Source organism: Talpa europaea (assembly GCF_964194135.1).
Source record: "Talpa europaea genome assembly, chromosome: 8".
Lineage (NCBI taxonomy): Eukaryota > Metazoa > Chordata > Mammalia > Eulipotyphla > Talpidae > Talpa > Talpa europaea.
The window spans coordinates 81,251,095-81,267,676 of NC_140075.1; the positions used below are offsets into that span (position 1 = coordinate 81,251,095).

At 40.4% G+C, this 16,582-nt stretch overlaps 1 protein-coding gene across 1 annotated transcript in view; it reads left to right on the top strand.

The window, feature by feature from the left end:
* Positions 1-1,631: 1,631 nt before the first annotated feature.
* KLHDC1 (kelch domain containing 1) overlaps positions 1,632-16,582 on the top strand; it is a gene marked incomplete at both ends in the record, with an annotated part of 33,140 nt that continues 18,189 nt past the window's right edge. Inside the window, 6 exons of the mRNA XM_084240267.1 lie at positions 1,632-1,727; positions 8,904-8,974; positions 9,803-9,920; positions 10,335-10,453; positions 11,466-11,544; positions 14,033-14,116. Coding sequence (XP_084096393.1) covers positions 1,632-1,727; positions 8,904-8,974; positions 9,803-9,920; positions 10,335-10,453; positions 11,466-11,544; positions 14,033-14,116 — 567 coding nt within the window. The remainder of the gene's footprint in view (positions 1,728-8,903; positions 8,975-9,802; positions 9,921-10,334; positions 10,454-11,465; positions 11,545-14,032; positions 14,117-16,582) is intronic.

A 16,582-nucleotide genomic window follows, 5' to 3' on the forward strand; every position in this document is an offset into this window, starting at 1 on the left:
CAAGCTAATTGACATCCTCACACAGTTACCAGTTTTTATGTATGTAGTGGTGATAACTCTTAGTAACTGTTAATAAGGGGTTCAGGGACCTGTCTATCACCACGTTTTGGGTTGGAACAAAAAGTAAATTCTCGTGGCAACCTTTAATTTTTTGAGCAAGGCACTCTAAGAAGGACTGGAACCATTCTAGGCATGTGGCCTTAGGCTGCTAGAAACCATGCCACTGTCAGTTCAAGTCTCTTAGTTTATGTATGTTGGCAAGAGAGGGTGGTAGAGGGCCTCCAGTTTTCTCAGGCCACGGTTGAGGCCTCGCTGAGACTGACTCAGAAGAACCTGACTAGAGTTTGGTCAAGAAGAGAACCTTTGGGGCCTCCTTGGTGGCACAAGGAGTTAAGATGCAACCTATGAGGCTGTCCACAGCCTCTGCAGCACGAGTTCCATCCCCTGGCTTGTTGGGGAGCAACCCACATGGTGCAGCAGACCTCTCCTGACTACACCCCCCGCAGTGTATTTCTGTTCTCCACTGTCTCTGGTGAATCCTCTCTCCCCCCACACCTCTGGCCTGTACCCCAGCTCTTGTAAGCATAAATAAATAAATCTTAAAAAAGAAAAAAGAAGGGCCTCCCCCGTGGCGCAGCGGTTGAGCGCTGGGTTGCGAAGCTGCCCGCAGCCTCTGCAACACCGGTTCGATCCCCGGCCGCAGGCGAGGGTCCCACGTGGCGCACAGACCTCTCCTTCCGCACCCGCTGCTCCCCTCAGCAGTGTATTTCTCCATCAGCCTGCCTGTTCTGTTCCCTGCTCTGACTCTGGTGAATTCTCTCACCCTCCCACGCTTCTGACTGTACCCAGTGCTTGTATAAATAAATAAATAAATCTTTAAAAAAAAAAAAAGAAAAAAGAAGAGACCCTTTGTTACCTTTCCACTGGAAATCTCCCCTTAGTCCTCACTCAGAACCTTTTGCTGGCTTTTTAACCTTCTTTCCCTCCAAGATTGTTCCTGAGGAATGATAAATTCTTCCTATTCTTTACAACAACTCAGGCTACCAAATACCTTTCCCAGACTTCCAACCTTGACTCTAAGAGCATCTTTCTTTGTCCAAATCCGCCTTCGCTTCCACTCTTACCGCCTTCAATTCCCGGTGCGGGGCTCTTGGCCTGCCTCACTGAGGCCTGCCCCCCACTCTCTACTTGCGCGGACAATCGTTTTGCCGGGGTATGACTGGGAAAGGCAAACGCTCACTAAGCACCAACTGACCGATACCTGCGATTCCTGCTACAACCACCACCCACTCCGTGGGCCAGAGCCCGTTTATCAGGTCCATGAGGTGCAGCGTTGGGCCGCACAGTCAGAACCATCAACCCCAAGCCAGAAGCAGCCCGCGGGTGGAGCGCTCAGGGCGCGGCCCAGCCGCCGCCTCGGCCCCTCGGCTCCGAGCCCGGCCACCCCGCAGGGCCGCGCCAGGGCCGGGCCAACCGGGCGGGCCGCGGAACGGCGCAGACGCGCCGGGGCCGTCCTCCCACCAATCTCGACCCTTGACGCGCTCCGTTCGTGCGTGGAGGCGCGGGCGGGGGCCGGGCCGCTCGGCGGGCAGGGCTGCGGCAGCCGAGCGGCGGGCCCGGCGCCGGCGCGGATGGCGGACTCGCAGCTGTTCTGCGTGGCCGAGGAGCGCAGCGGCCACTGCGCCGTGGTGGACGGAAACTTCCTCTACGTGTGGGGGGGCTACGTGGTAAGGGGAAGAGGCGGGACGGGGAGGACTCGCGCCGGGAGCTCGCCCGGGCCCTGGGCCAGAGCGGACGACGAGCGCCCGCCCACACCCGGCCCGAGCGGGGGCCGGTCCGCGGCCCGGGGCGCCCCGCGCTGCCCGCGCCCCGCCCGCCCCGCCGCCGCCCGCCGCCCGCCGGCCGCGCTGCCAGCGGCGCCCGGGCAGGTCGCCGCCCCGCGGTCGCGGCCACCCTGAGCGCCTTCAGTTCCGGGCGCGGGGCTCCTTGCAGGCTCGGCGCCCACCCCGGCTCCCCGCGGCTGGCCTGTGGCCCTGGCTGCACGGGCGCAGGGTCAGTTACTGCGCGGTTGAGTGTCAGCTTGAAATGCTTGTGCAGACCGAGGACGCCGTGCTGTTGTCTGGTACACAATTCTTCACACCCTCGGTGTGGTTCAATCCAGTATCGAAGTCACTGAAGCATTTTAGTACACCGAAGCAATTTTTCGTGGCGTTTCTTGGCCCATGAGTCATTGTGATTTTTTTTTTCTATTTAATATGAGTCTTAAAATGGACTCATTAGCAAGGATATACTAAAGAGTTTATGCTTAAAAAATTTTATCACAGTGGTTGTTTGAATGGGAGCATTTGTGTGATTTTTTTAATGATCATAGGATTATAGAATCCTGGGTTCTAAACATGGAAAATATTTTAGGAATATATACCAACCCCCTTAGTTACAGATGATTAAAAAAAAAAAAAGCCATTTGGAAGTTCTACAGGAAATAGAACTACATCTTCTGACTGTCTCGATACTCTCGTGTGCAGATGTAACATGACTGAATCACTGAAATAAAGTTCCTGTTATCTATGTTAAATGACTCTCATATCCAAATTGGTTTTTGTTGTTTTGTTTGTGTGTTTATTTTTAATTTGGTGCAGTATCAGGATGGGAAAATTTGAACTAACTTTTGAGTGTCTGTTATGCCTGGCATGTGCTAGGAATTCGCATATCCCTAATCTTATATAATCCCTGTCATGCTTTATAAGGTAAATAAGATCTCATTTTATTTTTTTAAAGATTTATTTAATCGCTTCTCGGCTTTTTGTCTAAGATCAAGTGTAAAGATTTATTATTTATGCATACAACAGCTAGGGTACAGGACAGATATGCCAGGGATGAAAGGATTCACGGAGACAGAGTGGGGAACAGAACAGGCAGACTGACTGAAAGACACTGCTGAGAGGAGCAGCGGGCCAGACAGGAGAGGTCTGCTGCACCATGTGGGTTTCTGCCTGGCCGGCTTGGGATTGAAGGAGTGCTGCGGATTGCTTCATAGTGGGGTGCTTAACCCCTTGAGCCACCAGGGAGGCCCAAGACCTCATTTTAAAACTGATGATGAGTCAATGAGTGTAAATAACTTTAATGGCAGTTTGACCTCCAGAGCAGCACATTCTATCTTGGATCTATCGGATTTCCAAAGGTGTAGCTTATGATAAAGGAACATGGATTGGTTGGACGTTTTCTTATTGTCTAGTATTACCACCATTTGTTTTTGAGGAAAAAGTTATCTAGATAGAATGATGGCTTTGTGCAGAAGAGATATTTTGACTGATTTTAAGCACTGCCTCTTTATGATATAGTGGTGTCAAACTCCATTTGCTGTATTTATCCTTAATACTATAAAAGTTAAGTTTAAAAAGTTTCACTTAAAATAGTAATTTGTAGTAACCCATATCTGCTGACAGTATAGATTTCTTTCAGATCCATAAATGAAATGTCTGAGTTTTGACATCTTGGAATCTTGAAAGGTGTGTAATTGATGAGATTCCTGACTTTTGTAGTAGTGAATGAATAGAAATACTTCTTTCTCTACTATGGATGGATTCAGAGGTGAATGGTTCGAAGAACCACCCTGGAAAGTACCACACAGATTTAGGTTTAATCTACATTTTAAATTTCAGGGGTTATGAACAGTTAAAATGTGCCTAAGGTATAAGTGGCAGGAAAGGGGGAGTAGAGGACAATAAAGAAGAATCCTTCCAGCAATCATTTTATTCAGGTCCTTCTAAACAGAAGATAGCTAAAACGCCTTGGAATCTGGAGCTAATCCAGTAGCCAGACGTTAATGTGATCAGATGATTCCAGGTAATATGTTATAAACACAATTTTCTTCATTAACAAAAACTCAAAAATGTATGTTTAAACTAATGAACATGTCTCATGCCCTAAAATTTGAATTTCTACCAATATTCCTATCTAAATATTACTCTATTGTATGAATTCTAAAGGATATTCTATGTGAAAACAGCCCTCCCTAAAAGTAAATGGTAAATTCTAATAGGTACCAGAATATTCTTTTTTGTTCTTTGTTCTACATATGCTGTATACATTTACTGAAATTCATACCTTAATGCTGCTACTAGGAACATTTAAACATCAGTTTTCCCAAATTTTGGAGGAAAAGCCCAGTCAGTGTCTTAGCATATTTGTAGATGATATGCTTTCTTCTTATGACTTATTATATAAACAGTTTTATTTCCATCATACAACTGATGCAAATAATTTTGCCCTGAACATTTTCTTGCAGAAAATGTCTGCTTAAGTACCTATTTCTGTCATGGATAAATACTTAAAAGGAAAAAGGATTAATTTAGAAAATGTTTGAAAAGAATGAACATGGGAGGCTTATAGTGCCAGATGTTAAAACATTTTATGACACTGTAATGAAATCAGTACTCATTTAACGAGGATTTGAGATAGCTTGTTAGAATGGAATGGAAAAAAAAATTAAAGAGATGTATAAGACTACACTGTATTTAAAAGGTAGCATTTCCATTGTGGAAAAACAACTGCATATCCAATAAGTGGTTCTGGAATAGTTGGAAGAAAATTATATGGGGGCTTTAGGGCTGGAGAGTTAAATATAGAAAAATTAAGCTATATAATATCAGAAAAAATTACATGGCTAGTAAATTTTGAGCTAATTCAGTTTGAGAAAAACTGAATTAAGAAAAACTACCAAGGAAAAAATTGAAAGGTCAAGCTAAGAAGAAATTTTGACTTGTGATTTTCAAACACCATAAAATAAGTCAAATGACAAACCAAGGAAAGTATTTACAACATATATGATAGGCAAAGGTCTTGTAAGCAGAAATAAAAATATCGAGGGCCTCCCCTGGTGGCGCAGTGGTTGAGCGGTGGGCTACGAACTCGCAGCCTCTGCAGCGCCGGTTTGATTCCCGGCCGCTGGCGAGAGTCCCACATGGTGCGCACGCAGACCTCTCCTGCCGCATCCGCTGCTCCCCTCAGCAGTGTGTTTCAAGTCTGCCAGTTCTGTTCCCCGCTCTGGCTCTGGTGAATTCTCTCACTCTCCCGTGCTTCTCACTGTACCCAGTGCTTGTATAAATAAATAAATCTTAAAATAAAAAAGAATTAAAAAAATAAAAATATCGATATTGAAACTGAGTGATAATGCACAAGGAATTTATGAAAGAAATACAAATGCAATATGAATTAAAGAAACCCAGATGAAAATAACATTAAGTTTTTTCTTTCCCGCTTTGCAAAGATTAAGCATTTTTAAGAAGAGCATGAGGAAATGAATTACTCATACACTAGTAATGGAATTACAAGTTTGTGTAACCATTTTTGAGGAGAAATTCAGCAATTTTCATTAAAAAGCCTTTAGGACGTATGCTTGTTAACCTAACAGTTCCACTTCATATCTTCATAGCTGTCACTTAGGCCATCTGTCTCACACAGAAGCCATCTCTGCCATTCTTTTCAGATGCCCAGAATTTGATCCTACTTCCTCTGTCTGTAGTATCCGCAACTGAGTTAACACTTGCTGGGGTATTTATTTTAATTGTCTGACTACCTCCTTCCTAACCTCATAGAGTAGACTTCTACATAATAGAGATTTTGTTTCCTTTTGTACCCCCAATGTTTAGAACTGGGATCAGCTCATAGTAAGTGACCCAATAAAAATCTGAGTGCAGGTTCCAATCTTTGCAGCTGGTTTGTGGACAAATGGCTTGGTGTCAGTTAGATGAATCTGTGCTAGAATTGGACTTGGGAACAAAGATGTAAAAATCGGGACCTGATGAGGATTCTTAGCATTAGAATGTGTAGAACCGGGGCACAGGCTAGATGCGCAGGAGAGTGAGAGGATTCACCATAGACAGAGCGGGGAACAGAACAGGCAGGCTGACTGAAATACACTGCTGAGGGGAGCAGCAGGCGCAAAAGGAGAGGTCCGCCATGCCATGTGGGACCCTCACCAGTTGCCAGGATCGAACCGGCGTTGCAGAGGCTGCAGACAGCTTCACAGTGCTGTGCTCAACCGCCTGTGCCACCAGGGGAGGCCCTTTAAATCATTTTTTTTTATCTTAATATTTTGGTTGGTATAGGATAGCGACACAAGTTCATGATATTTTCGGCCTGAAGATCATCTTGCCCTTCTGTCATGTTTAATAGTTCCACCTTTCCCTACCAACATGACAACAATGTGTCAAATTTTCGTGTATATGTAATCCATTTCAAGGTTTGTCATTCTATTCTTGTGACAAAAATCACATTATCTAAATTAAAGCTCTGTTAGAAGTAAAAGTTCCATCCCGACTTGATCTTGTTTTTGTTACTCAGGAATATTTTGGTTATTTAGAGCCTATGTTCTTTTGTATATGTTTTCTTATAGGAAATATTTAACATATAAATTTTTCATTATAGAATATTTAATACATAATTTGTCATTTTAACCTAAGTTTAGTGTACAATTCATTGACATTACTTACATTCACAGTGTGTGGTGTTACCACTATGTAATTCTAAAACTCATTACTCCAACCAGAAGCTCAGTTTCCCCTATGAAATAAACCCCCTCCCTCCTTCAGTCCCTGGTAACTTGTAATCCCCTTTCTATCTTTATGAATTTGCCTTTTTTTAAAGATATTTCATATACATGGAAACATACAATATTTGTCTTTTTGTATCTGGCTTATTTTATGTAGCATGTTTTAAAGCTTTATCCATGTTGTCCTGTGTATCAGAACTCATTCCTTTCTAATGCCGAGTAGTACCACATGGGCTGCATACACCAATCTTGTTCATGCTGCCAATAGTCCACGGGACAATGGGTCGTTGCCACCAGTTTTATCTACTGTGAATAATGCTGCTGTGAAGATTGGGGCATAAGTACCCGAGTACTTGTTTTCAATTCTTTTGGTACCTAGGAGTGAAACTGCTGGATCATATAGTTATTCTACAATTAGTTTTTTGCTTTAAGATTGATTTATTTATGCATATAAGAGCTGGAGTACAGGCCAGAGATGGGGGTGGGATGAGAGGATTAACCAGAGACAGAGTGGGGAACAGAACAGGCAGATCGACCGAAATACACTGCTAAGGGGAGCAGCGGGCGAGTCAGGAGAGGTCTGCTGCGTCATGTGGGTGGCTCCCTGGCTGGGGATCAAACTCATGCTGCAGTGGCTGCAGATAGCTTCATAGGTTGCATCTTAACCCCTTTTGCCACCAGGGAGTCCCTCTGGGAGAGAGTTTCAAGAAGAGACATGAGTATAGATGAAAATCCTTATTGCAGCATGGTGAAGGCCCTACAGTAGAGGTTAAGGAGCTGAAAAGAGACTGAAGCACAATGAGCAAAAGGCAAGATGAAATCTGGAGAGGCAGCAGGTACCATGTATTACAAATCAGAAAGATTTTAGACTAACCTATGAGCAGTATGGAACCACTGAGGGGACTTAAGTAGAATAGTGACAGAATCCACTTTCATAATACTTCTGTGGTAAAGGTTTCCACACAAGGCTTCAGTTTCCACACTGAAGCGGGATGCCACTAAACCTTAAAATTATGCAATTAATTCCTTTATTCTTGTCTGTTTACTTAGCCATCTGATATGACTTCCTCAGTCAGACATGAGCAGATGTTTCCTTGGAATTAATAGAAAATAGTTTTCTATTTAGACAGGTGGGGCTGCAAGGAAGAGACTTGCCTGATAGTCAACATATTTTAGATTTCTAACTTTGCCATAAGAAAGCTAGCAAAATCTATATGTCATGTTAATAAGTTATTATATACAGTATTACAAATTCTTAAACTTGTTTAAAACTTTTAAAAAATACTTATAATAGAGTCCAAGAAATGACAGATGTATATAAGCTGTTTTAAGCCCTATATATTTTTAACTTAATTAAAAGAAGATTGTTAGTCTTATTTCTCTTTTCATTATAAATGTATGAATGTAGGGGCCTCCCTGTTAGCCTAGGGGTTAAGTCTCAGTGCTATCACCACTATGGTCTGAGTTGGATCCCCAGCCAGGGACCTCACCACCCCCCCACCTCTGGTCTAGACCCCAGTCTTGTATGCATACATAAAATAAATCTTTAAAAAAAATGTAACTTGCCTTAGATTCTATATTTAATGAACACCTAACACTGCCTTACATATAGTAGGCACTCAAAAAATATGTTCTGTGAATAAGGGTATCTGATAGAGTGCTCTTAATTACACCTTTAAAACATTTCCTTCCTATTCATCCAAACACATTGCCTTTTCTTCCTGGCTTGATAGTCTTCAAAATCTGCTCCAAAGATTGTTATTTTACTATTTTCCCATACTCATAATCCCCTTTTAAGGCTTTATTGCTCAGTTTTTTTTCTTGAGACTCATGTTCTTAATATATTCTTTGTATTGTAAACCTTTAGTTTTTGCCAACTTTTTCTTAAAAAAGACTTCCTCTTATCTTTTGATCTATCTTAATTTGTATTAAAAAAAATCTTTGAGCCTGTGTATGATTTTGTGTTTTTTTTAAGATTTATTTTTATTTATTTATGCATATAAGAACTGGGTGTAGGCCAGAGGTGCAAGGATGGGGAGGATGTGAGAGGATTCACCAGAGACAGAATAGGGAGCAGAACAGACAGATCTACTGAAATACACTGCTGAGGGGAGCAGTGGGTGAGACAGGAGAGGTCTGCTGTGCCATGTGGGTTTGCTCCCCGGCAGGGGATGGAACTCATGCCACATGGCTGATGATAGCCTGATAGCACTGAGACCCTAACCTCTGCGCCACCAGGGAGGCCCTGATTTTGTATTTTGTAGTATTTTTGTTGTAGTTTTACCATCCTAAGGAGCAATTTGTTATTATGTAATTGATAAACATAATTTTATGTATTCTATGTTTTTAGTCTATTGAAGATAATGAAGTCTATTTGCCTAATGATGAAATTTGGACCTATGATATTGATAGTGGGTTGTGGTAAGTAATTTTATTTTATATATATTATTTTATACATTTTTTACATCGTTTTTCATTTTTGCACAATGTATGCATTTTCATCTTGGTTATAGTCCCCATACAATTCCCAACCTCCCTTGTTTTGATCCTACGCCCTCCCCCTTTCCCCCAAGTGTGTCTCTGGTTTATAGTTGCTTGTTGATTTTGGTTTTTACTTTATTAGAATTAGGTTTTTTCCTGGTCCCTTATTTAGGTTTTTTAAATTCCTGCTATGAGTGAGACCATCCGGTATTTTTCTTTTTCTTTCTGGCTTATTTCACTGAGTATGATCCCTTCCAGCTCCATCCATGTTGCTGCAAATTGCATGAGTGTGTCTTTTTTGATTGCTGAGTAATATTCCATTGTGCATATGTATGTGGTAAGTAATTTTAAATTACAGAATGTTATAAATGTTGTCATAGACTACAGGGAATTTAAGACTATACTTGTAACATGCCACAACATTTATTGTCTCCTTTTTCTTTTCTATTCTTCATTTTCTCTGCCTCTTTCTGTCCCCTATACCCTTCCTTTCTCCATTCTTTGTTCTTGATCATTCCTCTCAAGACAGTGCTGTGTTTGAAGACTTAGCTTTGTTCTAACCTATTTCCAATTTTGATGACATGTGAAGATTTTGTAAGTTTTTTCCAGTAAGTTGAAAAATCTTAACCATGGATCTTCTTAGAGTTTTATAATAGTGGTTATCATATTGTTAGTAACAATTTTCATTGAAAAAGTACATGGAGTTTAAAAAGAGTTTTAATTTGCCTTTCTGGAAAGTTATGGAATTCTATGTTATTCTTACTGCAGGACAATGCACCTAATGGAAGGAGAACTCCCTACCTCCATGTCTGGAAGTTGTGGTGCCTGCATTCATGGAAAATTCTATGTTTTTGGAGGATATGATGACAAAGGATACAGCAATCGAGTAATATTTTCTTTCAATTCAGGAGTGCAGCAAAATGTAATATTTAACTATCACTTCATCTCACAAGTTTACAAATACTTTAAAAAGAAGATACATGTAAATGATGTTGAATTTATTATGATCATGTGGTTTTAAAGACAGAATGAAAATGCAGCAGTTTTTTTCTTCTTGCTCACCTTTGTGCTTCAGAATCAAGCACACTTGCTGGTACCCACAGGGCAAGGGTGTGATAGGCGGCTATGTTATATATATTATTTTTGCTTCTAAAACTTAGTCTAACTTTTACTAACTCTATAAAATTTCACCTTTAAAAGGAAAAAAGTAGTAGCAGTATTTGTTGGATCACAGATCCCTCCGATATAGATTTAATTTTCAAATACCCTGCCTGCTAAACACACTCTCCTCTTTTGAAAGCTCTATTTCGTAAATTTGCGAACCAGAGACGGCACCTACATTTGGGAAAAAATCACCAACTTTGAAGGACAACCACCCACACCACGTGATAAACTTTCCTGCTGGGTATATAAAGACAGGTAATGCTGCAAAATTGTCTCATTAGTGAAGATTACAGCTTGTGGCAAAATTGAAAAAACTTGAAAATCTAACTATTTTCAAGCTACAGTTAGAAACTTGGTTTGACACTGATGGTTCTGAACACTGGAATAGAGTCATTTCATAAAAATAAGCATGACAGAGCAACTGTTTGATTTTTTTGAAAATTCTTCAGTTTATTATTAAATTTTATTTTAGGAATAAGTTAATACATTTTCATGCTTCAAAAATTAAAGCCATATTAAAATATACAAGGAAATATCTGGCTCCCACTCCTGCCCCCATCTCTCCCATGCACAAATAGCTACTTTTATTAATATTTTATATTTTTACAAAATGGTTCTCAAATTTGTGTGGCATTGGAGTCATCTGGGAATCTTTTAAAAATTCCCAAGCCCAGGTGGTACCCCAGACCCTCTCCCTGGACCTTTTGATGGCATCTGTCCTATGTCCTTAAGAACTGGGCACACCTCCGAGGTATTTCTTTCAGATTTCCTGGCAGCCCCTGATTTGAGTAGTTGAAAGCTCAGATTGTCTCAGAGAGGACTGCTTAGCTCTCTTTTGCTTCTAGCTGTTGGTGACTGTGAACCCTCCGTGAAGACTATGCAAAAGATTTATTCTGTGGGTTCCAACTCCAGCTGTGGCTCAGTTTCTCAGGATTTTAATTTGCCATGCCCATCGACTTTGGCTGTTAAATTTTGAGTTGTTTCTTTAATGAACCTTCTCTGTGCTGGATTCTTCCTCCTTCTACTGTGCACAGGGAGTGAAAGCAGCCATGGTTCTTTTCTCTCCTATTAAGAGAACATCTTCTGAAATTAGTTCATTTAGGTATCTTTATTCCCTTAGCTCTTTGATTTTTGTTTTGTTTTTCAGCTATGGTTCTTAGTTTATCTGACTTGTTTAGGTTGCTAAGGTAAAAGAAATGATCTCTTTCAACTTTCTATGAACAAACTGAGAATTCCGAACGTGTGTCCTTTTGTATTTGTTTTTCAGATTAATTTATTTTGGTGGCTATGGCTGTAGGAGACACAATGAACTCCAAGACTGTTTTGATGTTCATGATGCCTCTTGGGTAAGGGAGTTAACACCATTTCATTTTTCTCTATTTTAGTATCGCCTAAAAGTCATTAGAAATAATGAATGAAATCTTTCTCGTTTTCATTTGCCATAATTGACACTATGAAAAAAATGTGTTTTCTGTCTTTTGAATTTGGATTCAGTTGGAGAAGTTTCTCTTACTCCTTGCTACTAGCCTTCATGGCTACTGAAAAAGAAATTTCTTTTACACTTGCTTCTATTAAACAAGTAGAAACTTCAGCACAGTTTTGAAAAACTTTGTTTATAGGTAACCACGATAGTTAGTGCTGACATATACCTCCCTTTAGGTACATCCATCAGACCTATTATAGCAAAGACTGTTCGCTATATGAGTTAAATCAGTTGTGATATTATCTTTCCTACTTATCCTTACTGGGTAGAGAATAAACTATTGTTAATGAAAGTAGTCATGACATAAAAATGAAATCTTTTAAAAGATAATGTTAAAAATCATTAATCCCACCACCAAAAAGCATGGTAACTCTTTTCAATTTTACCTCTACTAACATTATTATTATACATTATTAATGGAAATGCACATTTACATTTCATGTATGTCTCTTAGATAATATGGTATTTTTAAAATTCTCCATGTATTTACATGGCTTTTGAGTTTTTTAATGAAATATCTTAAAACTTTGCTATTTACAGTACTACTGATAACTTTAAGAAATATAGCTTTCTATTATTTATATCAAATTCTTTACTCATCAGTAAAATTTCTCATTTTTTTCTCTCCTAGTACAACTAGGCTAATAAATATATCCTGAAGTTCCTGGTGTACAAGTAAAATTTTTAGTTTTGATTCTAAGCAAAGTAAATAAGTTTATTTGACAACTCCTGACAAAAATGAGTGATATATTTCTGACATAGAACATAAAACTGGCACAGAGGTAAGCTAGAACAGTGATAGTGTATGCCAACTGCCTGGACAATGCCAAATACAGTATAACTGCTCACTCTGCCTTGCTGACAGTTTTGACTCTAGAAAATAAAGAAGAGGGCATTTCCGGTGGCCTAGGGGTTAACTCTTAATATTATCACCACTATTGTCTAAGTTGGATCCCACCCATGGAGCTAAACCACATGACACAGCAGACCTCTCTTATCTGCCCACTGCTCCCCCAGCAGTGTATTTCAGCAGATCTACTTGTTCTGCTCCCCACTCTGTCTCTGGTGAATCCTCTCACCCCTCCACATACCTCTGGTCTACACCCCAGTTCTTCTGTGCCAACAGCCCCCCCCCCCAAAAAAAACCAACAACAGCAAATGCTGGCTAAGATGTGAAGAAAAAGGAACCTCTTACATTGCTGGTGGGAGTGCATACTGGTCTAACCAATATGGAAAGCTGTGTGGAGGACACTTAAATTACTAAAAATGGACCAACCATATGACCCAGCAATTCCACTCCTAGGAATCTATCCAAAGGACACAAAAGCATTAATTCAAAAAGATACTTGCACTCCTATGTTCATCACATCACTATTTACAATAGCTAAAATATGGAAACAACCTAAATGCCCCCCCCAAGAATGACTGGATCAAGAAGATGTGGTACATATACACAATGGAGTACTATTCAGCAATCAAAAAGGATAAACTTTGCCACTTGCAGTGACATGGATGGAGCTGGAAGGTATTATGCTCTGAAATAAGTCAGAAGGAAAAAGAAAAATATTGAATGGTTTCACTTATAGGAGGAACATAGGGAAACCATACAAAGGATCAGAAAAAAAGAGACAAAACTAGCAGGCAAACTATAAATCCATCAGGGAGGTAGAGGGGAAGGGATCAAAATGGGAGGGAAGCGCACAAGAGTCTACGGTGATGGCTCACGGGTATCTTAGTGGTGGTAATTTTATGGGGACAACACCTGAAAGGAGAAATCAAACATTGTACAAAAATGAACAATGATGTAAAAATATATAAATCAACAACAACAACAACAACAAAATAATACAATGAAAAGAGAGAGTGAGCATAAGTTCGACCTATAAGAACCATTGCTTGGTTAAGAAGTGATGGAAACTATTTGGAGAAAGGAGTCACATTCTCTTCAGGTTTCTAATAGCACAGATTAGGAATTCTGAGCATATACTTTTAGGAAAACTGATTTCAAAATGTAAATATTCTGTCTTCTGCAATTTCAAAAGAAAATTTTTGAGAGAAAATTCCAGTTCTCTGAGAGAATTGGAAGATTGTCAACAAGTAAAATGATGACTCACTGTAAGCAATACTATGAGAAGAAAAGTTCTGAATGGTTCTGCTGCTCTTGGTCTGGGACCCACATTATCAGTGAGCTCCGGGTCTAGTCTCACTTATCAGTGAGCCACTCATAATATGTTATGACTCTGGTAGCACTCAACTCTGTTTTTGTAAAGGTATCCACGTCTTCACCAGTAAATACGCAATAATCCAAAAATTATGAAGGTTTTTAAATATTTTTAAATTTTCTGTTTTAGGAAGAACAGATATTCTGGGGATGGCATAATGATGTTCACATATTTGACACAAAGACACAGACTTGGTTTCAACCAGAAATTAAAGTAAGTATTGTAAAAAGTTACCTTTATATTCATGTATTCATTGATACTTTTGAACTCTATTTTTACTAAGTTTTTTGAATATGGGTAATTGAGTTTGTAATCACATACAAAGATGTTGTCCTGAGTATTATCACAAATACAATTTTCTTTTTTTTTTTAAAGATTTATTTATTTAGGCATACAAGAACCAGGTACAGGCCAGAAGTACGGGAGGGTGAGAAGACTCACCAGAGACAGAGTGGGGAGCAGAACAGGCAGAATGACCGAAACACACTGCTGAGGGGAGCAGCAAGCAAGACAGGAGAGGTCTGCTGTGCCATGTGGGCATCTCCCTGGGTGGCCGGGATCCAACCAGTGCTGCAGAGACTTCACAGCGCTGTGCTCAACCACACGTGCCACCGAGAGGCCCACAAATACAATTTTCTTAATTACATATTTTTCTCCAGATTAGCTAAGGTTTTTCTAGAAAACTCTTCTAAAGAGAAGCCATCATCATTATTTACCCACCAATGTGGTATGGTATGGTTTAATGAAGGTTATTTCAAAATGTTGTTTTATAATAAAGTTCATGAGGGCCTCCCTGTGGCACAAGAAGTTAAGTCTCAGCACTCTGAAGCTATCGGCAGCCACTGAGAAATGAGTTGGATTCCTGGCCAAGGAGCTAACCCACATGGCACAGCAGACCTCTCCTGTCTGGCCCGCTGCTCCCCTCAGCAGTGTATTTCAGTAGATCTGCCTGTTCTGTTCTCTGCTCTGTCTCTGGTAAGTCCTCTCATCCCTTCCCCCACACCTCTGGCTTATACCCCAACTCTTGTATGCATAAATAAATAAAATAAATCTTTAAAATAAAAAAATAAAGTTCATGATTTCAACAAATCTATGCTTCATAAATCCTTGTAGCCAGAGCTACATGCACTTTCAGTGTGACAGAAATACATTGTCAATACTCTTTTTTTTAAATACTCTTTAATAGTACATTATCAATACTCTTTCATGTGCTCATGAACAAACAAAAATTCCAATTAGTTTCAGCAACAGTGAATTCTCACATACCTAGAAAGTATATTTTGGACTGACTTGCACAACAGAAGAAAAGGCTACAGGTTTCAGGGTCTGGGGAATTGGAGCAACTTACTCAACACCATCACAGTACATTCCATCTCTATTAGCGCTCTACTTCTCCCTGTGTGCTGACTTCATTCTGTCTGCTGTAGACCTGCTCACTCATTTAGGAAGTCACATGGCCCTGGCCACACAAGCCATTACTTTTATAGTGCTATATTTTGCCAATGTCTATATATCAGTGCTAGAAAAGAATTCAGGCTCTACCTGGTCAGTTCCCATCCCTGCTGCCAGGGGATAACTGGCTAGGCCTGGCTTTGAGGAGCAAGGAATTGTGATTGAGAAACTCACCAGAATTAGGCAGAATGGAAAATTGAGTAGGAAAGACCAACTGGCATACTTGACTAAAATTCCTGCAGTCTAACTTCTGTTGATGGAAGTGATGGGAGGTTCTCTGCAAAACAATGTTTTGAGTTGACCCTTCTCAGTACCTTCTTTTTTTCAAGTAGTGTATTTTCCAGTGCTCTTCTATTTTCTTTACTCCATTAGTTCTTTTTTTAAAAAAAGAATTATTTTTCATTTACACAATAGCTGGGGTACAGGCCAGAGGTGCAGGAGGGTGAGAGGATTCACCAGAGACAGAGTGGGGAGCAGGACAGGCAAACAGACTGAAAGCATTGCTGAGGGGAGCAGCGGGCACGACAGGAGAGGTCTGTTGCACCATGTGGGAATCTCCCTGGCAGGCCAGGAACTGAACCCGCACTGCAGAAGCTGCGGACAGCTTCACAGCGCCGCTTATTTCCTAAATCATGTAGAATTGCTGCGCCACCGGGGAGGCCCCCATTATTTCTTTTTTTTAAGATTTATTTTTTATTTATGCATACAAGAACTGGGGCATAGGCCAGAGGTGTAAGGGGTTGAGAGGATTCACTGGAGACAGAGTGGGGAGCAGAATAGGTGGTTCTACTGAAATACACTGCTGAGGGGAGTAGTAGGGCAACAGGAGAGGTTTGTCGTGCCATGTGGGTTAGTTCCCTGGTCAGGGATTGAACTCATGCCTCAGTGACTGGCAATAGCTTGATAGGGTTGAGACTTTAACCCATGGGCCACCAGGGAGGGCTTCCATTTCTTATTTTATGCTTATTTTATACTTACAATTATCAGTCATGCATACTTCTCAGTTGATTTTTAAGATTCATGTCTTTTATTAATGTGTACTACTCACTCAACCCTCTGTGTGTGTGAGAGAAAAAGACAGAGACAGAGAAAAGAAACATACACAGAATCTTTTTAAATCCTTATCTTTTAAGCAAAAATTTACATGAATTCTTATTTTGCTAAAGTGTCAGGTATTTAAGAAAAACACTTTAAAAGGTAAAGATCAGGATGAATCTACTTCATTGT